Source organism: Gastrolobium bilobum, unplaced genomic scaffold (assembly GCF_033153095.1).
Source record: "Gastrolobium bilobum isolate Gb01-03AN ecotype WA unplaced genomic scaffold, APGP_CSIRO_Gbil_v1 utg9057, whole genome shotgun sequence".
Lineage (NCBI taxonomy): Eukaryota > Viridiplantae > Streptophyta > Magnoliopsida > Fabales > Fabaceae > Gastrolobium > Gastrolobium bilobum.
Genome location: NW_026896087.1, coordinates 103,215 through 131,117, shown reverse-complemented (window position 1 = coordinate 131,117; position 27,903 = coordinate 103,215). Strand labels below are relative to the sequence as shown.

Sequence of the window (27,903 nt, the reverse complement as noted above, 5' to 3'; positions counted from 1 at the left end):
GATTGGCTCATCTTATCAACTAGGCTGTGGAGCAAAAAAGTTGGAAGCCGGTGGTGATCAGAAAGGGAGGCCCGCCAATCTCCCATTTATTTTTTGCTGATGATCTTCTTTTGTTTGCAGAAGCTACTCAGGAGCAAGTCACTGTAATACAACATATTCTTCATACTTTTTGCAGTTCCTCAGGGCAGAAAGTTAACCAGGGAAAAACTAGAGTCTATTTTTCTCGTAATGTGGGGCATACTAAAGCAAGAGAGCTTAGTCATCATCAAGGATTCTCTCTTATTGCAGATCTTGGCCGATATTTGGGTATCTCTCTACATCACAAGAAGGTGGGAAGATCATCATTTTCCTATATGTTGGATCGCCTTCATTCTAAAATGAGTACTTGGAGTCATGCCAGTTTGTCCCTTGCTGGTCGAGTAACATTATCCAAAGCAGTGTTGACTGTTATTCCATCCTACCCGATGCAGGTTAGTATATTTCCTCATTCCACTTGTGATGAGATTGATGCGAAGATCCGAAGCTTTGTTTGGGGTGCTTCTTCCACGACCAAGCATCCCCATCTTGTTGATTGGAATCAAGTTTGCTTGGATAAAAGTCATGGTGGGATGGAATTGCGCAATATGAGAAAGATGAATTCGGCTTTTATCATTAAGGTTGGATTTAATCTTCTCGCTTATCCTGATACTTTATGGTCCAGGGTTCTTCGTGCAAAGTATAAAGTTGAGGAAGGTATGATGCCCCATATTAATGCGCCAAACAACAGCTCTCAGTTGTGGAAGGGAATCAAGCGTCATTGGGACATTATCTTAGACCACAGTCGAGTCTTAATTGGTGATGGTAGATCCACTATGTTCTGGTTTGATAACTAGCTTCCTAAATGTGGCCCTCTGATTACCTATGCTCAGTCTCATCTTTCTGATGCTGACCGATTGCAATATGTGACAGACTATGTGGATGTGTCGGGTTATTAGAAATGGGATTCTTTGCATCATCTGTTTCCTGCTTGCATCATCCAGCGGCTCATGAATTTTCTGCCCCCCCCCCCCCCTCTTATCAAGATGGTAAGGACCACATTATTTGGAGCGAGACATCAGATGGGATTTTCACTCTAAAGTCAGCTTATGATTTGCTAAATAACAACACAGCTACAGCTCTAGCTTATCAATGGGACAATATCTGGAGGTGGATGGGACCGGAACGAATACGTATGTTCCTTTGGTTGTTGGTTGGAGAAAAGTTGTTGACTATTAGTCGGAGGCTTCAACGTCACATGACCTCTTCGGGTGTTTGCCCTAGATGTAATATCTCTTGTGAAACTAATCTCCACGCTATCCGGGATTGCCCTCAGTCAAAAGAGGTTTGGAGGTTGGTGGTTCATCAAACCAGTTGGCAGGTATTCTTCTAGCTTAATCTGCATGACTGGATCTTCTCTAACATAAAAAATTGTAGAAGCTTGGCAATGGACAATGATTGGCCTTTGACTTTTGGGATATTAGCGTGGAGCATTTGGAGTAGAAACACTTGAGTTTTTGAAGGAAAAATCAATAATGCTTACACAATTGCCCACTCAGCCTTGGGGTATAGCAATTGTGTCAAGCATACAGCTACCACTCTCCATGCAACAGGTCTTCAACCGAGAAACAGTGTAGAGAAGATGATAGCTTGGTCTTGTCCTCCGTTAGGATGGGTTAAACTTAATGTTGATGGGGCTAGAGTTGGTAATGGGAACAGATCAGGATGTGGTGGTGTTATTCGTGACCCGTCCGGAGCTTGGGTTATCGATTTCTGCAAGAATTTGGGGCCAGGTACTGTTTTGCATGCAGAATTATGGGCTTGTTTGGAAGGTTTGCATTTAGCTTGGGAAAAAGGATTTAGAAATGTGTGGCTGAAAGGAGATTCCCTCTATCAAGATCACCCTTCGTCGAGCTTGGTGCAACGCATTAGAGGAATGTTGCAAAGATGCTGGCAGGTGCAGATTTCTCATGTCCGTCGTGAAGGAAACAAAGTAGTTGATTTCTTAGCTTCACATGCGTATAGCTTTCCATGGGATGCGCAAGTCTTTGATGACCCTCCTCCTGGTTGTCTTCAAAGTTTATACAGCGACACTGTAGGTGTTCGCTGGGCTAGGTTCTGTACTTAGGCCTTTTTGCTGTGTTTTTCATTTCCATTATCTTTCAAAAAAAAAAATGACTCATGAGCAGTTAAAGGCTTCCCACCAGATTAAACTACAAGCAGTGTACAATTTTGGAGTTCTAAATGGTCAGCAAAAAACACATCCTATTCACCACAAAAATGGCAACGTTTCAGAGTGGAATAAAATAAAACAAAGTTCAAAAGTATATAACAAAATGCAAATTGCTAAACACCATGAAAAGATAAAAGAATAGAACACACTTCATAGCTACCTGCCAAAGCCTTAACCCTGACATGCGCCAAACAGTTTTGAAATTACACCAAAGTTTCATAATTTCCACTTGCACTGTTGCACAGCAGTCTCCTGTTTTTCTCTAATTCATATTAGGAGCCACCTACTATTAGCTCAGAGCAATTTCATTTCCTCTGTGTACTACATAGTGACAAAAAAGACAGGTCCCAATTATGCACAGAAAAGGTAGAAAACTTGCAAAGCATATTAGACTCTGCAGTTTCTCTTTCCTTTTCTTCAACAGAAAAATATGGAAAATATATTTATTACAAGATTGAGACTCTTCATGAATGGGTCCATGCTAAAATAATCATGGAAGAACATCTGAAGAGGTATAAAAAGAGTCTGCCAAAGCTTTTAGCCTTGAATGGACCCAACACGGTGGAAATATACGGTGTAATCAAGTGTGGCTGTCTCAAGAAGGTAGAAGGGTATGCAACCCGTGAAATTTTCTGACCACATGGATCTTCATTTCCTTTTCCCTGTACCAATTGACAAGAGCTCAAAGCTCCTGAGTGCATCATCACGACCACCTCTTGTCCCTGCACCACGGGTAAATGATGATTTGGACTCAAAACCAGATTGAATCCTCTGAGTAGTAGATAGACGACCATTGCTTGAGACCAATCGACTGGAACGGCTTTCACTAGGTTCAGCAGAAGTGCTTGGTCTGCTGCTTGATATGACAGGCCTTTTGGAGGCACTGCCATTGCGAGAAGAACTACGAGCCCTATTAGAATCAGGTTGCTGCAAAGACGAGTGTCAGATAACAAGAAAAGTTTAGGCAGTCAATTTACTATTCATAAAAATTGAACCAAAAAACAAAACAAAAAGACAAGCTATACAAAAAAGAAAATAATATGAAGATGAAGACACTAACCACAACTTTTGAAGATGGCACATCATTTAAAGACCTATGCTTGGAATGATCAGTATGCAGACCATGCCCAGAGCTATTCCTTCTTGAAAATGCCTCCACTGCACCTGATAATCTATCGCGAATGTCTTGTCCGACCAAAATATAAGGAGTTAGCCGTTGAAAGTCTTTTTATTTACAGCTATAAGAATAAAGAAGAGACATACAGAATAATAGAATTTAAAGGCTCGTGAATCTATAAGAAATAGAAACCATTTATCAGCATAGCAGTGAAATTGCTTCAGAATAAAAAAGAATCCAGATCTTGCTTCAGGAGCAAACCTGACGGCCGTTCTAATCTCTCTCCAGATTGTCCTGGGTTTAAGACTGGTTTCCCACTTGGCTGTCGAAAATGCAACAAAAAAAAATTATATAACTAGAACCATTACTTTACTGAAGATGCAACGGAACCACATTTATTGCCTCTTCACAGATGAAGATTAACACCATTAGAAGAACTCACTCGAGCTCTAGAACTGGATCCAATTTGTGGATACTTCAATATAGTCCAATCAAATACATAGTCAAACTGACAACCTGTGAAAGCAACATTTCTAAGGTTGGAAGAATTTTCAACAGAGGAACGATAAAGCTTATGCATCTGCAAGGTACCTTCTCTAATGAATAGGTCTCGAAAGAGTTTCTTAAGATATGAATAATTAGGTTTATCTTCAAACTGTAATGATCGGCAATATTGGAAGTAAGATGCGAATTCTGATGGATGTGACTTGCATAAGACCTGTTTCAGAAATCCATATGATAAATTCTTGGCAACAAAAAAAATATAGAAAAAAGAATTAAATTGATTAGTTATTTTTCCAATCAATTCAATTTAAGTAAAATGTATGATGCTGAAAAAGAAAAGAAATATTTATATATGATGGAGAAAAATACTTGGAGTAAACAAATTGTACAGATGAAACCGAAATCAGTAGAAAACTAGACGTCATCCTAACATATCCAATGATTCAAATCATCAAAGTAAAGTATTTGCATAAAAGCTTCTTGCAAGCAAATACCAGTACCTCTATTGAAGTAAGCATCTTCTTCTCACTTATCTTGTCATACTTCTGCTTTTTAGTTCCAGCTTTCAAGCCCTGCCAAGGAAGACTGAAAAAGAATTGCTATACCATGTTAGAAAATACAACAACAAAGACAATTACAGAACTAAGAATCTCAGCATCGAAACCAACCTTCCTCTCAAAAAGTACATTAGCACATAACCAAGTGATTCAAGATCATCTCTTCTGCTTTGTTCTGCAAGAATAATCAGGATAAGAGTTGTAAATGTACAACCATTTGGATTTTAAGAATTTTAATAAATAAGCTTATTGATTAGTATCTGTAATAAATTGCCTCACTCACCAACTCCAAGGTGAGTGTTAACACTTGCATACCGAGCAGTTCCAGTGAGATTCTTGTTTTCCCTGTTGTAAGAAAAGTAGTGTGACCATGACCATTCGTGAAACAAGAGAGGTGTAGGACAATAATTAGTTTTTTAATTTAAAGAAATGAAGAAATGCAATTCCACATGTAACTGCCACCAGTTAGAAAAATTCATTCTATCCATTATTGCACATTCATTGGCATATAAGTCAACAAAGAACTGACTTGAATGTTGAAACAAAATATAAAGAAATGAAAAATTAACATGTTTGATGCCAACTCCCCCAAATTCCCCAATGTAGATAATTTGCAAGAAAACATGGTCAACAATTTAATAATGATTTCATTATAGATAAACAATTGGGAAACCCTTCTTGTGCCCCTGCTATTGTGCACCCCTACGCTTGTTGATTAACAAGAACTGGAGATGACGAAAGGATCAAATTACTTTTGCCTCTGGCTGGGAAGATTCAAGATATGTAAACAAGTGATGGGTTCAGGTTAGCAATAAAAAGATGGAAGTATTTTCATGCATATTCAGGTAGCAGATGCAGACTCAAGTGTAGTCTAGAAACTAGTTAAACTCAAGTTGCACCAACCCAGATTATACCCTTAATAAAATCAAACCTATTATCTATCCCAGCAACACAACTAACATTGTTCATTGAGGACACGGTAAAAAACAACCTGAGGAAGCTGGGAAAAAAAGGATATCAAGTACCATAGTGGGGAGACAGTTTAAACCTGTAAACTTCCAAGCAGTAGCAAATACTAACGGGAATGCTATAAGAAGGGAACCACATAGGAAGAAAAAAAAATTCCAAAGAAAACAATGGAAAGACACGACAGAGACAATATACTCAAGTCTCAAGGAACATAAAGAAAACAAGTTACAGACTTCTGAAACAAAATCTTAAATTTAATACCTGTATGGTATATGCTTATGTGTTTGAAGATCGCGATACTTTTTTGCAAGGCCATAATCAATTATGTATACCTGTAATGCATATAAAAAAAATCAGGAGAGTTGACAAAGGATATATAGTAACCCATAAAATATTTTAGCTCTTGATATTCAATAGTGCTGCCTACAAAATAAATCAAAATCAACTTAGCATGCATATCTTTAAAATTTAGACCCTAACAACCAAAGGATAAGGGCTTCAGTGCAAAAACCACTTGAGATGCTTTTTTGTATACATACACTGTCTAGGTGAATGTCTTTGCAGAAAGAGCTTTCTAAGAAGCTAGTTATAATACTGAATACTTGAATCAGTTTTGTACTTTTTTGGCTCCAACTTTCAAACTACATAATGATATTTCAAAATTTGTAGGCATAGCAAATGAAAATACTTAAGTAAAAAAATATATAAAGCTATTAAAGGATTCCAATTACTAGGTCATTCATTATTCGCCAAGACATGAATATCAAACACTCAGATATACATCCGGTATTAGATTTAGATGGAAGAATTTTTATTTTTTTGGCTAAGTGAACTCTGTAACATCTCATATTTTTAAATGTATAATTATATGAGATAATGATGATTAAAGGGTAGGATTAATGAAAATCCTAAAATTAGGGCCAAGATACATAAGAAGAGCAAAATGGTAATTTACCAAACACGTAATCCTAGGCAAGAAAAATCGAGTAGAAGGTCTCAAATGGTAAAAATAATGCCGGAAATGGATTCAGAACGAAAAATCAAGTGGATAGGCAAGTTTCGGAAAATTTGATGAATAGTGACTTTTCCGGTGTAAAATACTGCGGTATAATTGTACCGATAAGCGCGAAAATATTATCAGTATTTTTAGGAAGTAAAAATATGACGTGAACAAGAAAAATACGTAGGTTATGAATTTATGGGTTAAATTAGGTGATTTAATATAGTTAATTCGCATGTAGGACCCACATAAGTGTTTTAAGTGAGTAAGTGACCTTTTAAACTCAAAAATCTGAATACTCTCTCTCCTAATTTCCTCTCCACCGTGGAGCTCCTTCACCATTGTTAGGGTAGAGAGCTTTTTGAATTGCAACCTTGATTTCTAGCCATTTTTAGGAGAAACTCCCAACTACAAAGTTGTTCTCCATCATCTTGGGAATGACTTTCATGTAGAGTGCACCTTGTGGGGATCATTGTGTGAGGAGAAAATCCCATAAATCAGCCACGAAATTTGGTGTATTTTGGGAAATTTTTGGTACCTTTTGGGTTGATTCATTGGTTGAAGATCATTCCTTTGGACCCTAGGAAGCTATTGGTGGTAAGTTTTCACACTCTCATTGAGTTTTCATTGAGATCACAAATTGGGTGAGGGTTTTTATTATGTGATGATGAGTTATGGTAGTTATGGGCTTTTAATGATGTTGCTCCTTTGGAATTAAATGCTTAAAATGATAAATGATGATGATTGATGCAATAAAAATTGTGGTGATTTGGAAATTGTAACTTAGGAAATTTTGTGATGAGATTTCAATACTTTGTGAATTGGTATGATGGTAGGATTGAATAATTGAGTTGTGAAGCATTGGTATGAGTTAATAATAGGATTGTATGATATGTGTAAGTGTTGAATTGGATTGAAAACCTTGGAGCATGATTCCATGTGGAATTCGACCTAGAGGAAAAGATAAGGAAAAATGATGTGAAAAATGTTGTACAATTAATGGTTGATGATTTGATGCATAGAATAGTGGATTGGTGAATTAGTTGATGATTAAAATGGTTGAGGTAGTTGAATTAAATGTAAGATGGCCATTAGGCCTAAGTGGTTATGTTTAGTTATAATTATTGTGAAGTTGATTGATTGTTTGCAATTGGTTGATGGTCATTGTTGTTTGATCATATAGGTTGCCTCTCACGGACGCAATAGAAACGGATTAAGCTTGGAGCTTACGTGGAAGAGCAATATTTGCGGAGTTGAGGTAAACTCTTGGTACTTGGGTTTTATCCCTTGTGTGTTCCGCCACACCTAGTGGAAGGTCGTGGTTGGATTTTGTGCTCTATGACATTGTGTGAAATTGTATGTTCATGCATTGTTGCTTTGATTGTGTGACATATCTGTGATCTCTGGCCAGTAGATGTGTGGTTTGGACTTCCGCTAGAGATATCCCTTTGGGGGACTCCGGTCGGGTTTTGCCGTGGGGCCGTCTCTGGGAGCAGCACCAGGATGATCCAAACGTGGGACTTCCACTGGATAGGTCTCTTAAGGAGTTCCAGATGGGTTTTGCCATGGGGTCGTCTCATCCATGGGAGAGGCACTAGGAAGCTTCCCGGGAGTTATATGATGGGGTCCTTGAACGGAATCTTTATATGAAGGTTCTTGGATGTGAGCCCAGTGTGATGTGATTTTGTATGTTATGCATTTTATATGATGATCATTGTATGCACATTGAGTGAGCCATGGGGTGGAGTGATCCTCTAGTACCCTTGGTTTACTGAGATATATTTGTATATCTCACCCCGTGTTTGGGGACATTATTTCAGATTATGTCGAGCATGGAGGATCTTCGGGTAAGAGGCCCGCTTAGTGGAGGAGTTGAGCATGATTTGCTTATGGAGAGCATAGCATTTTGGAGGATTATAATTGATGCACATAGCATTACATTTAGTATTTTGGACTTAGATCATGAACATATTGCATGTTGAGATTTCCATGCTTTTGGGTGTTCATGACTATATTCTAAGTCTTTTGTAATTGATGTATATTCTATGCCTTTTGCTTATATTGGTATTTGGTGAGCATGAGACTTGTCCATGGCCACATATTTTGAGTTTAGAGGCATTTGGAGACTTGTGAGGTAAAGTGACCATTTGATGTTTAAATGGCTTTGGAATTGGGAACTATTGTAATTGAGACATGGCATAATGATGGAAGGGCCTAGAGCCTACATTAGTACTTGTACATGTATTATATTAATTATTAAAGTGTTAGGAGTAAGTTACTTGATTCCCTTTGAAGTCAAAAAGCTGTCAAAATGTGATTTCACAATAAGGGAATCGATTCCCTTCAGTGTGGGAATCAATTCCCTGAAATAGGGGACGTAGAATTCAGCCACTGTGAAGGCTGGGAATCGATTCCTTATGATGGGAATCGATTCCTAAAAACAGGGGAGCCAAAATGAAGCTATTGTCTGTTACTGTAGCTGCTGGGAATTGATTCCCTACAGTTGGATTCCCACTGCAAATTTTGAAAATGAGTCATTTTATAACCTAGAGTTAATGGTATTGCTTGGAGGGGTTATAATAAATAAGTTTTATGCTTCTGCGAGTTTTGCATTTACAATTACGGTGTTGTTTTTAATTGATTATGGAAATGGTTAATGTTTAAAGATAAGGATGTAATAAAAGAAAAAGTTTACCCGTAATTTAATTAACTCAATTACGGTGATTGTAACTGCGCTTAATACCATATGCAATGATAACATTACCGGTACGTAAAGGGCTGTTACAAACTCCAGTACTGTTGAAGTCAATTTCTACTCCTATGGCCTCCAGCTGTAAACTGTCAAGATTTGGCTCCAATACTGTTGAAGATTCTCAGTTATATCGATCAGTGGTGGGAGCACTACAGTATGTGACAATAACCAAGCCAGAAATCTCTTTCTCTATGAATAAAGTGTGTCAATTCACGAGTCAGCCACTAGTGCAGCATTGGAAAGCTGTCAAACGCATCTTGAGATATCTTCAAGACACCATCCACTTTGGTCTTCACTTCCAATCAGTCAAATCTGCCACTGGTTCATTTCCTCTTACTGCCATTTGTGATGCTGACTGGGGCAGTAACCTTGATGACCACAGATCAACCTCAGGAGCTTGCATCTTCTTGGCCCCAATCTGATATTTTGGTGGTCCAGAAAGCAGACTCTTGTGGCCCAGTCTACTGCGGAAGCAGAATACAGAAGCATGGCTTTAATTTGTGCAGAAATATTGTGGATTATGTCTCTTTCAAGAGCTGCAGATGTCCCTCTCAATTCCTCAAATTCTGTGTGATAATCTTAGTGCAATTGCTATAGCACATAATCCAATCTTACATGCTTGAACCAAGCATCTTGAGTTGGATTGGCATTTCCTTCGTGAAGAGGTTGTAGCAAAAGATATTCAGGTGTTCCATATCCCTGCTACTTCTCAGCTGGCTGATACCTATACCAAAACATTGCCTCTTGCTTCCTTCACTGAATTCAGAGCCAAGGTCAGAGTGTTGAACACTGCTCTACCTCTCCAACCCTGCTGAGCTTGCGGGGGAGTATTAGTGTATTAGTCTGGTAGTAGAATACTTTAGTTTGTATCAAGTATCAACCATAGGTGATTATTTCTCTTTTGTATTCTGTTAGGTAGTTTTCCTTTCTGTTGAGCTTTCTGTTGTATGGTTGTTTAGCTGCCAACTCATCACTGAGTTGGCATCAGCTCTATATATAGAGCTGGTAACTCTTCCCTCTGTATTAATTCATTTTACCGAAAACTCAATACAAAGATGACTCTTCTTCAGATCTTTCTCTCTCGTCTCTCTCTTACAATTTCCTCTACCTTCTAGCTTTCCTCTTCAATGGTGGAAATCTAATAACTCTAAAGTCTGAACAACATTATTTTGGCCTAATACTCGTGGAAGTTATAACAGAAATGGTGAATGTTGGTAAACAATATTTCATCTCATTAAACATCATGTTTTCAGACAAATAGTAAGTACATAATAATGCTAGTACTCGTAGGCTTTGACTGTTCCTAGGCAGCAGCGAAATACTGTCCATTTAGAAAATGATATTGCAGATCAATAGTTTCAATATCTTTCCCTCCTCCCTTTTCTCTTCTAAATCCCGTTTTATACTGATGAACACTGCAGCTCAACTCCCAAGCTTAAACCATCTAACCAACACTATTAACGCATTCAGAGTACTTATCCTCAATGGTCTCTAGAAAAATAGAAAATTAGAAATACATGACAATAATGCAAATTTGATTAAAATAAATAATCTTATTATAAAGGACATGTCCTACAGGTTTATGGGAAAGAGAATGTACTAACAAATTTCTGTTATGGATTCTGAAGTCAGAACTGGAGGAAGTTGGCCAAGTATAGTAAAAATCACCTACCTATGTCTACAAAACACTACATCTCATAGGAATTTACAAAACCAATAGAATAGACAGCAAGAGAGAATACATTCCTCCCAAGAATACCACAAACTATCCCTCTAGTAAAAATCACCAACCTGATGGTTACTATACATTACAGTTCATTTGGTGTTTACAACATTCAGGTCTCCATATATCCATTTTCCCAATTTGATAAGATTCTTAAAACATAAACTCCCAAGCATATAAGACTTAATTTCAATAAATGCTGGAAAGCAAAAGATACCTGATTTGCCTTGCGGCCTAAACCCATTAAAAAATTGTCAGGCTTTATATCACGATGCAGAAAGCCCCGGGAATGCATGTAATCAACTCTGTTAATCTAGGTAAACCAGATTGAGGTAAAACAGAAAAACTACTTCAGCTGTATGTTAAAAGTATGGTTTTCTGGACATTAAATCTATACTTACTAGCTGATCTGCAAGCATCAAAACTGTTTTCAAAGAGAATTTTCTATTGCAATAGTTAAACAAGTCCTCAAGACTTGGTCCAAGAAGGTCAATAACCATGACATTGTAGTCGCCCTCAACTCCGGACCATTTTAAATTAGGTATGCCGGCTTCAAATAAAAATGAACGCATTAATCAGATGAGCTCATGAACTATTAAGTTTGCTTCATGAAAGAATACAAATGCATGTTTTGGCTGCATAAAAGGAAATTGAACAAGTATAAATTAGGAAGAAAAAAAATTACTAACTTCCTCCTTGAAGAAGCATATACAATTTTGACTCATATAGAAGTTGAGGATGCTTGGTCTTCACAGATTCCTGACAAGCCAATGGAAAGATGATAGTGCAATGAAATGGTTAGGTAACAAATTATCACAAAACTCAGGTGATCGAGTACACAACTAACCCAATGCATTAAGTTATGATCTCCAAAACAAAAGTCTATGGACACTAACAATAACAATCATAAAGCACGAAGCCAAAACTTGCATTAAGGATTTTAAATCAACCCAACTTTGAGACATTGTCATAGGCTAATAGCATGCCCAATAAAAGTGTATGTATCTTGAAGCAAGAAAAATCATGTCAAATAATAACATGCAAACCAAATAAATGCTAAGAAAAAAAAAAATAGTGCAAGAAACATGATTAAGATCTGCAAATATTCATTGAAGGTCAAGCAACCAGTATGCAAAAGCATAACCGCTAACATAGCCTAAGTGACAAGCGTTACATTTCAGAAACATAAAACAAAAAGATACCAATTAACTCACTTCCACAGCAACACAATGCATCTATTCACCATGGAAAAACAAAACAAAACAAAACAATAAGAATAATAGAAATTCCAAAGCATGCAGCATAAGAGTCCATAACTGCACTAACCAGCTTGACAGCCACTTCCTCTCCACTCTGCACATTAACCCCTGAAACAAACAAAAGCAACAGAAAAGGTCACAAAACGTGAAGTTCAAATTATTCAAAGCAAACAAACGATGCTACTAAGAATTTGGATATAGAGCATACCCAAAAAAAGCTCGCCAAATGATCCACTACCAATCTTCCTCCCAAGCTTAAATTTTCCACCAATAACAGGATCCATCACCACAAACCCAATCAAACATACATAAACCCCAAACTCAACCTTTTTGTCCCTTGCTAAATTGCAAAACACTCTACCAAATACATAAATTGCTGTAAAAAATTTGAAAAAATAAATTTAAAAATTTTCTACTCCGAAGATCTCATTTCAGATCCTTCAATCCGATGGCGTATTGAATCACTCAAAAATTCAGGCTTTGGACTCCCAATACCTCAAAAATCCCAAAAAAAATAAAGGGGGGGGGGGGGGGAGAGAGAGAGAGAGAGAGAGAGAAATTGTTGATCAAAATAAGATCAAGGATGAAGAATCTACAAGACACCCATTGCTGGTTGAATAGAAGCAAGCACAAAACTGGGTCATGCAAAGAAACCTCTTTTACTTCTTCTATGGAGAGAAGAGCTAGAAACACGAAAACGGAAAAAGAATCTAATGCCTGCGATATCCACGCAAAGAGAAGAGAAGAGTGTCAATTTTGGGATGACCCTTCGGATCTGTGTGTGGAGAGGTACTGGAAATTGAGTGAGTGAATGAGTGTGTAAGTTTTCTCGGGAAAATTTGACATTCTAGGAAAGAAAATGGATGAGTAAGTGTATGAGAGAGACTGAGAGTGAATTATTATTAATAAAAAAAATTAATGAAAAACAACTTCTTCTTTTTTTGGTAGATAAAAACAACTATTTATTAGTACCAGTGAATTACCCGTGCGATGTCCGGAGAAAAAAGAACAAAATATTTGTCGTCCGCTGTGGTTGGTTAATCGCACTGCAAACCTTATACTTACAAAAACCTGTGTTGTTATCTTGTTCTATATTTAGGGTGGAAAAAACTACAACATTGACACAAAACTTTACAAATGTCAACCATAAACAAAAATATGCTATCTAGAGTGATCAATATTATGCAAATCAAATATAATTATCTACTCGATGAGTTATGTAAAAAATAAATATGCCATAGTAGACTATGTTAAAATGAGGATGGTTAAAAAAAGAAAAAAATGCATACAACTTATTGCTAACTATAACAGTCACTAATAAAATCAAGGTAACAAACAGACCAAGCAAACATGGAATTAAAAGATCAGCTTGTACCTATACTATTAATTCAGTGTCATTCTGTAGCAATCATTGGAGGGATGAGTTTAACACATACCAAACATGTGATTTCCTATGTTTATGCATTATCAGGGACATCCTCTTCTACCATCATATTTATGCCTACGATACAAAATGCAAATGCTCATTAAATAAATTACGCTAATATGTTAACACCCAGAAGTAATAATCTCAACAAAAAAAAATAGGTTATTTTTTTAGAACCCAAAAAACGTTGTCTGAAAGGGATTTGAAAGCAAATTATTCAAATGGTTATGTATGAGTCATATTTTTTGCTTACATTGGAACAAATGTGTCTAAACATCATCAAATCAATACACATGCTAAAAACTTGTAACAATATAAAGAACCCACAATGATAAATTTTTAAAAAATAACAACATACATTTGGGTCCACCAAAGACTTAAAGAATGAGGTGACAATAGCTTCACTGCTTCAAACACTTGAAACTTGATATCTTGGCTCATTATATGACTCCAATTTTTTTTTTTACGTTGACCTTAAATAACATGAATTTTTCATTAAGAGCGTTCAGTTTTCTTGGATAATGTTCCAAATCAGCACCCTAAGTAAAAAAGCTTCTTCAAAATTAAGTGTAACTCGTGCGATGCACAGGGAAAAAATAAATTTGTTTGTTTGCTACCTATAACTAACGTTTTTATATTTATTCACAAAAAAGGCTCTTATAATTACGTCTAAGATTTTCTATTTTATCTCAGAGATGAACTTTCATTTATTATAATTAGATTTATAAAATAATAATAAATAATTATTTTTTTGCAAGGATTTGTGATTTTGTGTAGTTAGTATTTGGAATTTTATAAATTCGCATTTACAAAAATTGAAATCTGAATTAGGAATTTAATTATAAAAGGAGAAAAGTGAAATTTTAATTTAATTATTAAAACGTGTTGACAGGCGAGGCGTGCAAGCCCTTTGGGCCAAGCCCAGTTTGCAACCTTTAACTATAACTGTTTTATATAAATAATTATTCTTTGCAAGGATTGTGTCATTAGTATTTTGAATTTTACAAATTTGTATTTTCAAATTTTGTCTTTTTTAATGATTTTAATTTTGTGTCGTTATTATTTGAGATTTTATAAATTTGTATTTACAAAAATTGAAATCTGAATTAGGAGTTTAATTATTAAAAAAGAATAACAGAATTTTAATTTAATTATAAAAATGTGTTGAAGGGTGGGGCGGGCAGGCCCTCTAGGCCAAGCCCAGTTTGCAACCTTTAGCTATCGCTCTTTTATATAAATAATTATTTTTTTTGCAAGGATTTGTGTCATTAGTATTTTGAATTTTACGAATTTGTATTTACAACAATTAAAATCAGATTTAGGAATTTAATTATAAAAGAAGAAAGATAAAACTTTAATTTAATTATAAAAATGTGTTGGTGGGCCGGCCCTTCGGGCCGATCCCAGTTTGCCACTTTAACTATCAGCATGCAATAGAATTTTATATTTATCCACACAAAAAGTTCTTATCGTCACATTTAAATTTTTATATTTTATCTCAGAGATGGACTTTCATTTATTACAATCAGATTTAAAAAATAATAATAAATAATTATTTTTTTGCAAGGATTTGTGTCGTTTGTATTTTAAAGAATATTTTTATAATTTTAAATATTTTTTTCGTTTAATTAGTAATTTTTTATTTAAATTAAATTAATTTTATACAAATATTTTTTCCAGTTTTATAATAAATTCTAATAGTTATAATAATAAGTCCAATAGACATAATAATAACTATCATTAATATGCTTAATAATTTTCCATACAGAAAGTAGTGATCAATATTAAATGCTGAATCTTTTCCCACCTCTCAAGTTCAAAATTCAAATTTAAAAAGTTTAAATTTTAAGTATTAAATATTTTCCCTCTCAATAGACATAGTTATAAATTAATAGGCTTAACAATTTTCTATGCAAAAAATAAAGGGAAACATGCATAGAAGTCTCTGCACATTCTCAAAGTAATAGCTTCTAGGTAATCATTCACGACATAGGAAATTGTGTTAATTACACTCTTACATTAAAAGAATGAAAGTTTGATTTCTTTATAATATATTTAATTTTAAAATTTAAAATTCAACATGATAATAGAATTAATTATACATACTTTTAAAAAATAATTTTTTCTCTTTTAATTTATATTATATACATATATATATATAAATACATTTAAAATATTTATCTTAAGTATTTATTAAAAAGTTTCTTGTACGATTTTTTTCCTTTTTGTATCATTATTTTAACTTAAGATTTTAATTTACTTTATTTTAAATTATATTTTTATAATTTTAAATATTTTTTCCGTTTAATTAATAATTTTTTATTAAAATTAAATTTACTTTATAGTGGTTTCATTGTTATTATAGTTTTTCTTGGATGTACGAAATTAATAGACTATATTTCCAAGGCAGAAAGTGTAATTTTATATTTGTAATAAATGATGACCTATTTTCACACACATCATGTTTAAATTTCAAAATTCAAATCTGAAAAGTGAAATATTTTGTAATGAATGCTGAAATCTTTTCCCACTTATCAAATAAAAATTTAAATTTGCAACGTTTTTAAAAGTGGAAAAATTAAAGTGGTATGTAGTATGAATGTGGATATTGGAGGAGAGAACAACAGTCAGCAACTTGCCAAATAATGATTTTCCTTTAAGTGTAGATATAGAAGATATGTCATTTCTTATTTTTTATTTAAATTTTGAATTTAAATTATTTTTTAATCAACTATACATTATATATAATTTTAAATATTTTTTTGTTTAATCTATAATTCCTTTAGTTTGACTTTGTAATTAGCTAATTTGTTTTATGATGCTTTTGATTTGAATTCTGGGTTTTGAGTCACCAGCCACTATTTATACACAAAAGAATTTTATTTTTGTTACTAATTAAGTTCAATCATGAATCACTAACAGACATAAAAACCAAAAAATTTACCTTCTTGGCAGGCTCGGGAATTTCCCAGGCCTTGGGCTGAGTATCTAATGATAATTTTTGTAGCAAATCGGTTGCTTCTGTGTAAACATGAAAGTGAAGGAAGACAAAACTCTGGCGTAATCAAAGTTTACAGCAAGTATAAAATCAATATAACTCACAACTTACAAACACACAAGAAAAAGAAAAAAGAAAAACCCCAATACCCAAAACATGAATCATCAAATTACAATATCATTTATAAAAGACATCAAATATATATAAAACGTATTCCCGAAACAACATTGCTATAGAGAGCATTGAAGATGAGATCTATGTGCAACATTATCCGGTACCAGAACTCGAAGATCTGGAGAGGAAGAATGGTGACGGGGAAAAGGACCAGAGGGAGAGGGAAGAGAGGGAGTTCAACGATGTCGTCGGACTTGGGGTTCAACTCTCATGCAATATATCTTCTATTAGGGGTTCAACCCTACAAAAAAGATGCCATCAAAAATTTGTCATCAGTAACCACACACAAAGAATTTCACAAACCCTATTGAACTGATGCAACCAAGGAGAGCAAGAAAGCGTGAGAAGAAGAAACCTTGAAATGCTTGTGGAGACGCGAATGAGAAGCTTCGAGATCCTTGAGGATTTCAGAGTGAGAGCGATCGATCCGGCGCTTAAGATCGTCAACACCTGAAAAGGCAAGGATCTTGAGGTCCAAGATGTTGTTCGAAGCCCTATGATTGCAAGGTGGAGAAGAGCTGTTTGCCAGAGCGTTAGTTAGAACAATATTAGAAGACGAAGAAGATAAAAAGACAGAGAATGGAAAAAATATGTGCACGATTAGCACATGAAAATATCCAGAAACATATCTTATTTATACACAAAATAATTTCGTAAATTAAACTTAATTTTGCGTATTAAAGATTTGAAAAAAAAAATATTGCAAAAAAACCTATCAGTTTCCACTAAGGCATAACTCTGAAAAACTTCTCAACTCCCAATAAGATTCAATAATTTAAAAAACTTTTCAGCTCCCAATAAGATTCAATAAATTGTTGCAGCTTCCAACTTTCGCAGCTTCCAATAAAGAGATAGTGGAAATCTAATTATGTGTGTCAAAAACTATTTTTTTAATCGGTTTTCAATTTATTTTTTTAAAATTATAAGCCTAAAAAACAATTTAAAAAGTTACTATAACAGGAAACATTTCAAATTCCTTTAAGTGTGAACACAAACCTCATATTCAAGGAGAATGCGACACATCATCAAAGTTTCCAATAAACGGTTTTACTTTAGAATAATATAGATTAATAAGTGATGCTAAATAATCAACTTAGTTTTTAATGTTATTATTGAAGAGATTAATTTGATTAAAAGATTTTATATTTTAAGAATTCATATGATAATTTCTATTTTTTAAAAATTAATATTACGGATATCATAAGAAACTAAATATAAGGTTTATTATAATAATAAACTAAGAGTTTAATTAATTTTAAATAATATTAAAGAGATTAAGGTTTATCATTGCTTGGTTTGACAGAAGGAGTTTACTAATCTCATATTACATAAGATAGTATTCTCATGTAAGTCACATAAATATGTGGAGTTCACAATATAAAAAAAATAAAATAAAATTGGCACAAAATTTTATGAATATATGACATAAGATAACTCTCTTATGCAAAATGAGACTATTATTTCCCTTGACATATATATGCCATAAAGATAATGATTTATCAATCAATCGTATACTGAGTCCTCCGACAAAGACAATATTCTTTGCAGGGATGGTGTATTTCATTGCTTTTTATAACTATTAGATTAATCGAATGTTATGATTAATTATGATTACAATCTAAAAAATTTATAATTTCTTATAACCTATTTTTTTATTATTGATTTTCATCAATTCAACGGTTATAATTTATTAAAAATTATTAATTATTAATAAATGTGACCCGATAAATCATAACTATTGAATAAACGGAAATCAATGATAAAAAAATAGATTGTAAAACTTTTAGGTCATAAGTATAACGTTTTATTTTTATTAATTTAATATACACAAACACAATACAAGAGCCTCTTTGACCATATTGGTGTCTTTATGCTTTTAATGTATCAAATTGGAATTTGATTGGAAATAATTATTGAAAATTAATAATTAATAATAAATGTAACCCGATGAATCATAACTGTTGGATAAACGGAAATCAATGATAAAAAGATAAGTTGTAAAACTTTTAGGTTATAAGTATAACGTTTTATTTTTATTAATTTAAGATACACAAACACAATACAAGAGGCTCTTTAACTAGATTGGTGTCTTTATGCTTTTAACGTATCGAATTGGAATCTGATTGGAAATAATTACCATGGTCTTTAAGTGTTAAGAGGAGCGCCCAACGACTCTAAATCACACCCTCATCCCCCGTATTAATTTTTTTTTTATCTGATCTTAGTTTTGCATAGCCCCTCTCATGACACTCAAAATTTTTATTTTTTTTTATTTTTATGAATGTTGCCCTCGTTGGAAACTCACACGGTTTGCCAAGTGGCAGAACCCAACTCTCTGAATCCCCATATAAAAATCCATTAAAAAAAATCTAGCTCTCACTTTTTTACTTTCTACCAAATCATTCCTCAAACCTCTTTTCTCTTTCTTGAGATATTTGTTTCTTCAAATCTCTCTCTTTCTTTCTTGAAATCACTTTCATCACATCTCTTTTTTCAAATCGTAGCTAGAAATTTGGGGGACGGAAGCAAACCAAAAATTTGGCAAAAAGGCATTTGATTCAACAGGTTGATAGTTTTCGTTTTCCAAGGCACAACTAAAAGGTAAGTAATGTTATTTATTTTTAGTTTTAATGTATATTTAAATTTAGCTATGCTTAATTTTATTTAATTAAAATATATCATCATTATTTATTAATAATTGTTTTAATTATTCATTATTTATTAGATATAATATTTTTTATGTTATTCTAAATATTTGATATATGTAAGTAGATAATTATATAATAATTAAATAATTAGATAATTAGAAATGTACATAATAACAGGCATGAGTGTTTAAATATTTACTTAATAAATAGATATTTGATAATTAGGTAAGTAGATAAGTAAACTTCTTCTTTTTTTCAACTATACTGCATAAGTAAACTTCTTCTTTTTTTCAACTATACTGCATATTTAAATTTGGTTATGTTTAATTTTATTTCATTTAAATATATTACGATTATTTCTTAATGATTGTTTTAATTATTGATTACTTATTAGATGCAATATTTTTTATGTTATTATAGATATTTTATATATATACGTAGATAATTATTTAATAATTATATAATAATTAAATAATTAGATAATTATGTAATTAGAAAAATTAGAAAATTACATAACAATAAGCATGATTGTTTACATATTTACTTAATAATTAGATATTTGATAATTAGGTAAGAAAACTTTTTTTTTTCAACTTTATTGCATATTTAAATTTGGTTATGTTTAATTTTATTTCATTTAAATATATCACGATTATTTCTTAATGATTGTTTTAATTATTGATTACTTATTAGATGCAATGTTTTTTATGTTATCATAGATATTTGATATGTGTAACTAGATAATTATATAATAATTAAATAATTAGATAATTATGTAATTAGATAACTAGATAATATGTACATATGTGATACGTGTAATATAAAAAATTATTCTAAATATTACTTATTAGATGCAATATTTTATATTATTATTATTATTATTATTTAGGGATGGCATACAACGATTCATCTAAGAGACGTCTTCATCCCAGTCCTCGCAATGATTTTGTATTATTCATGCAATATACACATCGTTCAAAGATGGCTTGGATGGATGATATGAATTATAAGTCTCTGAATATCAGATGTATGCAGCTGGCGGGGTTGGATGTTATTCCTGAGTCTATTGTATCTTATTTATGCCGTGCTGATTTTCTTGGCGATGCTCGGATGGTTCGTATGGAGGTATTTTATATGCTACACATATTAAATTATAAAAAATTTATCAAACAAAATAATTGTTTTATTTTGATTAATATTTTACGGTTTGCATATTGGTGGTGTATTAGTCACAACTCTAGTTGTGCGATGAAGATCTGAGACTCATACATTTCATATGCTTCCGGGAGAGGTTACTGTGACACTTGAGGATGTTGCAAGGATCACTGGTCTTCCTACGGACGGTGAATCTGTTACTGGCATGTCTGAAACGCGACAGTTGAGAGATATGGTACTACAACTTCTTGGGAGGACCTCGAGTGCATCTGATATGCATGGAGGTTGTCTTAAGACCTCATGGTTGGATCAAAATTTTGCAAATGTGGAGCATTGGATGCAAGATGAAGAGAATCTTCTCCGATTCACGCGAGCATACATATTACGCCTTAGTGGAGGCTTTTTACTTGCAGATCACAGTGGTGGTAGGGTGCACCTCCGATATCTACCTTTTCTAAGTGACTTGGACGCGTGTGGACGATTTAGCTTGAGATCGGTAGTGTTGGCCTTCCTTTATTGGGATTTGTGCGTAGCCACCTCACCTGATCAAATTGAAATATCTGGTGCATTGGTAGTGTTGCAGATGTAGGCTTGGGCTAGATTTGTTACCATCACTCCAAAGACTATTCCAACTATCCCAGAGTTTGACGATAGCACACCTGTTGGCGTAAGGTATGTTAATCTTACATGTAAGGTTTGATTCTTATATCTATTATGTGATATTTATTGTACATATATTATATCACATAGATGGACCGGTCATAAGACAATTTTTCACGATTTATCCTGGTATCGAGAGAGGTTTGATAAGATGACTGAGCATCAGGTACTTGCAACGTGTTTCCCACTTTTATATATATATATATATATATATATATATAGATAGATATATTAATTTTTATTGTAATTTTTTGGCTAAATTACAATTTACCATCCTGTATTTAAACCCCTTTTCAAAAAGCCACCATATACTTTTAATTGATTCAATGAACCTCCTTAAACTATATCATTAAAACAATTAAACATATTCGTTATTGAGAAATCTTATTCCATTAAAATCTTAACGTGGTTCAACAAAAAATATTTTATCCTTCTTCTGCAAAAATAAAAATAATTGTGTTTCAATTTCTTGTCACTTTCATTTTGTTCTTTCCTTTTGTGTACAATTTCAAAAGTTTTAATTTCTCATTGTGTGATTCCAACAAGAAAAACCAAATGCAACTTAAGCAAATTTTACCTAAATTTTCTAAAATTTGTGATACAGGTAGTAAAGATCATTCAAGGTCTGCTTCCTGTACAAGGAGCCAAGGTACAAAACTCAATGAGAAAAAAATTGGAAGAAATGGAGAAGAAAAAAATCAACCATTGGCAACAGAGCTGACACCTTGGTCCGACGTGAGTTGTGGGGTGGTTTCATGATGGTGCAAATAGTGGCGTTCGCTCCCATTTTGGGAGGTTACTTGGGATGTGATGGAGCATATGCTTCTATTTGACCTCTATGTATAAGCCATTAAAAGCTGAACTATCGAAAAAACAAAACGAAAGTGACAAAAAATTGAAACACATCTATTGTTTATTTTTGTAGAAGTACAAAATATTTTTGTTGAACCACGTTGAGATTTTAACGGAATCAGATTTCTCATTAACGTATATGTTTCATTGTTTTAATGACATAGTTTAAGGAGGCTCATTGAATCAATTAAAAGTATAGGGTGGCTTTTTGAAGAAGGGTCTAAATATAGGGTGCTAAATTATAATTTAGCCTAATTTTTTTTCTTTTTTTTTGGCAGATTATATGAACTTCGTACTTAGAGATTGATTTGCTAGAGCATATTCAGGAAATTAGTGATCATTGGAGAGCAATCGCGCCAATGATATGTTTTCAGATTGTAGATTACCATCAACCTGACTGTGTTATGAGGCAATTTGGGATGGGTCAACATATGCCTCAAAAATATTTACAACCGCAAGAGGTGCACCACCTCACATTGAGGGGAACGACTGAGGTTCTCTGACCTCGTCAAATGCAGCAGTTCATACTACGCTGGGCTCAGAGAGAAGATTCAATTCAGAATGCTCCACCTCATCCACATGACCGCATATTAGGCACTAACTCATATTACATGGTGTGGTATAGAGGAATCACTAGACGATGGATCACCAAGAAGGAATGTCACTCGGGTTTATTGGTGAGTTGAGATATGTTATTTGTTAGATTTATTATTACCTTATGAGAATTATTACAATTGTTAAATCGTATTACCCTTTTGTATATGCAGACGGATCGCCTTCAACGTGTTCATTACATGCTACAGACACATCAGCCACACGATCAAATTTAGACAGTTGTTGAGCATATGCTCAACATGCAGGCAGAGTATGATCGGATATCATATCCTGGTGAGCCAGCATCTGCACCTACGTAGTTATCATCATAGTCCATTGATGTTGGTGATCGAATACCTGACAGTTGGAAGGAAAGACAAGGGCTAGCACTTAATAAACCCCAAATTGAGCATGCTACATGGAAGTTGCCTTGTCTTCCTCTTAGGGGTCATGTTATGTTTTACGCTGATGTTGCGAGACCGTCACAATCTTACTTTTATCCATCAGAGACATATACATCGAATCAGGAGCAATCTTTCCATCATGAGTCACCTTTCTACCATCAACCACCTTCTTATCATCAGTCACCAGTCCAGCATCATTCAGCAGCACATTATTCTCCAGCACATCATCATTCGCCATCATTATTCTTTGCTACAGATGATTATCGCCCCAAGTTTGCTTCATCATCTGATCATGTGGTCCCATGGAGTGTATCTTTGATGGAACAAGCAGGACTAACATTCCCGTTTGCATCATTTACCGAGTAAAGTTAGTTGAACACACCGCTAAGAGCATCAGCAGTCACTGATATGTTATAGTCAGGGATATCGACGACATGTACTTTAACCATCTTTCTAGATAAGCATATGAATATTCTCAATCACCAAATAACTTAACTATGGCTTTTTGTTTGGCCTTTCGGGCTTTTTGATAGGATACCGTATAACCATGAAGTCCAGAAATTCTCTCCTGAAAAAGTGCAATGCTAATTGACAGATCCACCTGAACCATGCCTAATAAAAAAATTAGAGAATACAACCGTTAAATGCAAGTACATTATACCATCATTAATTTTCTTAGACAAACACATATATTTTTAGATGTTATACCTAGAATACATGAACAAATGAAGTCAGAATCGAGCTGTCAGTGGTCCTGCGAAAGATAAAGGTTTATATAATTGTGTTTGCCTCCCCATCTAGTAACAATCCACCAATCTTGCCATCTCGATAACATCGTCCTCCAAGGACATCCTTCAGCATGATTAACACAATTCATAAGCAGCTTATTTTTTTATTTTATTTTTGCTTTCCTCCACAAAAGCAGTGTGATAATTCTTCATACAATAACATTTGATTGCCTACTGTACCACTTCCTTACTTTCAAATTCTTAATAACATATAATTTATCCCCATTTGCCAAGCACCATCATTCCCCCCAACAATAATTTTTTCTTGATCTGGGGTTCCCAATTAATATAAGTATAGTGCAGACTCGCATTCCATAATGGAGTATTAGATTGACCTACACATATTAACACTCTATCACATTCAAGTAACACATTAATATAACATGTAGAATACAATAATCACAAGGTTAAATAACTAACTAGTTGGGATGACATTTTGGACATTATTGGTGTCCTCATTAGAATCAGAGTCGTTATCCTTAGGAGGAACTTCTTCATATACATCTTCATCAGAGGCACCCAAATCATCATCTACGTGAACAACACCATCTTCATCTTCCACAGTTATGTTCTGCTAGCAATGTGATGGAGCATCAAAATGTGGCAAATTTAGATCCAATGACTCAATCGGCAATGAAAAACTGCCCGCACAAGCAATGTCGGCATGCAATTCAAGCATTGTCATTATAGACTGTTGTTGAAACAGATTGAACAGCATATCAGCATCACCATCATCAGCAATTTCAAGCACAACAAATTTTTCAATTGTACGATACTGCCCGATTAACCTAGACACCAATTGATTGGGACCGAGCTTCAATTTCTCTGCAATCATTGATTTTAAATCATGCAATCCCACACCGCATCATATTTGCATTCCTTTGGTTTGCCCCTCAAATAGTCAAATGTCTATCTTGTAGCACCTTCATGTATTCTACCATTGTAATATACGATTGTGTAAACTGACCCCATATCAAGAAGAAAAAAGTAAAAACATTAAACAAGAAGTTAGAAAAATTAGAAATAGGATAAATTATTCTAAATTACATTATTGAAAATTACATTAGTAAAATACTAAACACTAATCATGAATGACTAATTATTTTGTCAAATATCTAAATATAATTAATTACACATAAACATAAAAAATTAAGTATTATGTAAAATCTCTATATATTACATGGGCCAATGTTATGATAACACAAAAAAATTAATTTAAAAAATTATAATAATTATTCACTAATTAAAAGAAACCCTAAATATTAATTATAAATCAATTATTCTAAATTACATTACTAAGATACTAAAAAATACTCATCAATGACTAATTAAATGAGTCAAATATATAAATATACTTAATTGCTCAAGCTTGTGTTAGAAAAACTAAATTAGTTATTCTAAATATTATGTCAAATATCTAAATATAATTTAAAAAATTAACTGACGTTAAAGAAAAAAATGAAATGATGTTAACTTGCCTTGGTGTATTATAACTATTATGTTTCGGAAGAGGAAGCTTCACTCTGATGCAACCAGTTTATACTGCAAATGAAAAAAAATCAAATAGGAAGAGTATGCTGCAAATGGAAAAAGATGAACGTACCTGAACGAAAAGATATGAAGTTTTGCTACAAAAATGAAGAAAGTTGCGAATGAAAGAGAGACTACACGAGAAGGTAAAAAACAAAGGGTAACTCGAACGGCTGAGATTATGTCATTTGGCATACTGTCCGAGTTCCCCGGGGGTAGGGGCGACACCTAAAAACAAAAACAAAAATTGTTAAATGAGTGTCGTAGGGGATGAGGACGACATTTACAAGTAAAAAAAAAACTACACGAGTGTCGTGTAGGGCATAACTGGGTTAAAAAAAATAAAAATAATGTTGAGTGTTGTAAGAACTCGCACCGCTAAATTAAGAATTTAAATAATTTAATTATGAGTTTAGAAAATAATTCTATAATTGAATTTGGATAAATATTAAAAGAGCATAATAATTAATATTAAGCCACCTATTTGAAGGATTGTGTAAACATCGGGTATTTCGCGGTATAAATGGATACCAGTGAAGTAATCGTAAAAATAGAAATAAAAATATGAATATTCTTAGAAAATTATCTAGGTTAATAATATCAAATTTGAGATGAAAATAATAAGCAGTGATGTCAGAACTAATATCGACTATCGCAGTAGAAAGTGCGTACCAGAAAAGTCTCGAAAAAGTAATATAAAATATGATAATTCCTAGAAAAATATCTAGGTTAATAATATCAAATTTTAGAGGTAAACAAAGAGCGAAACTAATTAAACCAATCTTGTTAGGTTGAGTGAGTGCACTTATATATAAGAATGGGCACTAAATCCTAGGTCAGATTTTAAACACCCACATAGAGTTTTCTTTCTTCTTCATGGCTGCCCAAAGCTTTCTACACCAACATCATTGCTCTTTCTTCAAGAAAACCACCAAGTTATCACTTTTCTTCTTACTTTCTTCACCAAAACACCATTGATGCTTGTGAACAAGCTTTAAGTGGGTGAAAAACCATTTCTTGAAGGGTTACGTTTCTGTTTGACTAGAGTTCAGGGGCTATCATCCATATTTACAAAGTTTGAGTTGCTTGTAAACCATTCCTCATCATCATGAAGCCACCTTTGTGAAGAAAGAACCAACATTGAAGACCCAAATTCGTGCACATCACTTGACAGTGGTAGAGAGTGGAGTTTAAGCCTCTAAAGTCTTCTTCTTTCTCTATTTTGGTGAGCCCAAGGTATATATCAAACATCTCTCTCGTGTTCATGTGAAAAAAATGACCTTTTCTTTGTTCTTCATGATAAAAAGTATGATTTAGGTTAAAGGTTGAGTCTTGAAGTTGTTTTGGTGTTTAAAACGTGTTGGTATGTTAATTAAATGACTAAACAAGTTTGGGAGATCATTGGAGGTCAATCATACCTTAAAAACTCAATTTTCTGCATTCTGTCGAAGAAGTATTAGAATACTTTTCGGGAAGTATTCGAATACTTTCTGGAAAAATGCAGTAATTAAATACTCTTTGAGACAACAACGACCTAGTTTAGTAAAATCGCAATATCTCGAGCTACAGAGCTTCAAATTAAGTGAGGTTTGAATCCATGTGAAACTATCACATAAGAATATAAAATTGTAAAATTTAATAGCCATTGGATAAATGGTTTGATCGCGGTGTTAGCTTGAAGTCGCTTCTCTATTGCTGGAAATTTAGTTTGTGCAGTCACTTTACGAAAAACATAATCAGAGTTATGTAACTCCAAATGAGACGTATAATATATCGTTGAAAAGCTTGTGATGGCTAGTTTAACCTAATAAAATATTATAATATTTGGTAAAGAGTTGCAGTTGCAGATGGTAAATATAATTTTGTGCTTGGGGGCTTTGGGAGAAGCCTGTAGTCACAAAACGAAAAAGAAAATGTAGTTCAAATGTCATGAAGTTGTAGAATCTGATTATTAATGGTATGTTTGATATAAAACAAGTTGTACTTGTCGAATTGTGTGACTGTGGGTGACCCTGTTGATATTGAGTTTGTGTTGGAGGACTTTACCGATACAGGTAAGCCTTTGGTCCTCGATTTTACCCATTACTTGTTCTACCAAATCCCATGGGGGATTGGTTTACGTGCATGATATATTTTCTGGAAATTCTATCTGTTATGTTATGAGTATTGGATATGCTGTTGAGCTGGATTATGCAATTATATCTGTTTATGTTGTGAGTATGGTGTATGCTGTTGAGATGGATTATGCTATAATGCATTGCTACATGTATATGTAGGTAGGGCAGTGTGCACAACACTTGTATAGGGTTCCTGAGCATGGTGGACTCCATGTAAGGGGTAGAACTCCTGCAGTGTGGATATAAGGTGAACTCCTTATACTTTTGAGTAGGTTGTAGACGTGCGTAATACCTACATTGTTCTCTAGCGAGTAGGATTATGATTTGCGCACCCACATGATGTATGGTTGAGGATGCATACACACATGACATGGACATATTCGACATTGCACACTCATTTGATATAGTGCATGGCATGCTTATTTTAT

The 27,903-nt window shown here is 33.7% G+C and overlaps 2 protein-coding genes across 10 annotated transcripts; one reads left to right on the top strand and one right to left on the bottom strand.

Moving 5' to 3' along the window:
* Window positions 1-2,396: 2,396 nt before the first annotated feature.
* On the bottom strand, window positions 2,397-12,984 carry LOC133297744 (casein kinase 1-like protein 11). Of its 9 annotated transcripts, none has more exons than XM_061496936.1 (14): window positions 12,338-12,984; window positions 12,197-12,237; window positions 11,560-11,629; window positions 11,272-11,420; window positions 11,088-11,183; window positions 5,657-5,727; window positions 4,710-4,771; window positions 4,538-4,601; window positions 4,370-4,454; window positions 3,957-4,083; window positions 3,800-3,881; window positions 3,627-3,700; window positions 3,303-3,433; window positions 2,397-3,175 (listed from the first exon to the last, which is right to left on the bottom strand). In XM_061496936.1, exons 1-14 carry the CDS (start codon window positions 12,411-12,413, stop codon window positions 2,897-2,899), a joined length of 1,407 nt encoding a protein of 468 aa, XP_061352920.1. In that variant the 5' UTR covers window positions 12,414-12,984; the 3' UTR covers window positions 2,397-2,896. The 9 variants fall into 9 exon arrangements, with proteins under 9 accessions (XP_061352920.1, XP_061352917.1, XP_061352918.1 ...); XM_061496933.1 differs by having other exon boundaries at window positions 3,309-3,433; window positions 3,627-3,687; window positions 3,808-3,881; XM_061496934.1 differs by having other exon boundaries at window positions 3,309-3,444; window positions 3,629-3,687; window positions 3,808-3,881.
* Window positions 12,985-20,266: 7,282 nt separating this feature from the next.
* On the top strand, window positions 20,267-22,872 carry LOC133297737 (serine/threonine-protein phosphatase 7 long form homolog). The gene is made up of 6 exons (XM_061496928.1): window positions 20,267-20,500; window positions 20,667-21,026; window positions 21,120-21,202; window positions 21,281-21,356; window positions 21,795-21,839; window positions 22,810-22,872. The coding sequence occupies exons 1-6, from the start codon at window positions 20,267-20,269 to the stop codon at window positions 22,870-22,872; spliced, it is 861 nt and encodes a 286-aa protein (XP_061352912.1).
* Window positions 22,873-27,903: the final 5,031 nt, after the last annotated feature.

Excerpts from the sequence above, each read along its gene's own strand:
- LOC133297744 (XM_061496936.1), bottom strand. The coding sequence starts at position 12,413 with ATGGATCCTGTTATTGGTGGAAAATTTAAGCTTGGGAGGAAGATTGGT. Across the intron at positions 3,701-3,799 it reads TCTAGAGCTCGAGTGAGTTC|GCATTTTCGACAGCCAAGTG; the intron begins TTCTAATGGTGT and ends TTTTTTTTTGTT. Across the intron at positions 3,176-3,302 it reads CTTCAAAAGTTGTGGTTAGT|CAACCTGATTCTAATAGGGC; the intron begins GTCTTCATCTTC and ends TCGTCTTTGCAG.
- LOC133297737 (XM_061496928.1), top strand. The coding sequence starts at position 20,267 with ATGGCATACAACGATTCATCTAAGAGACGTCTTCATCCCAGTCCTCGC. Across the intron at positions 20,501-20,666 it reads CTCGGATGGTTCGTATGGAG|GTTACTGTGACACTTGAGGA; the intron begins GTATTTTATATG and ends CTTCCGGGAGAG. Across the intron at positions 21,027-21,119 it reads GACGATTTAGCTTGAGATCG|GCTTGGGCTAGATTTGTTAC; the intron begins GTAGTGTTGGCC and ends TTGCAGATGTAG.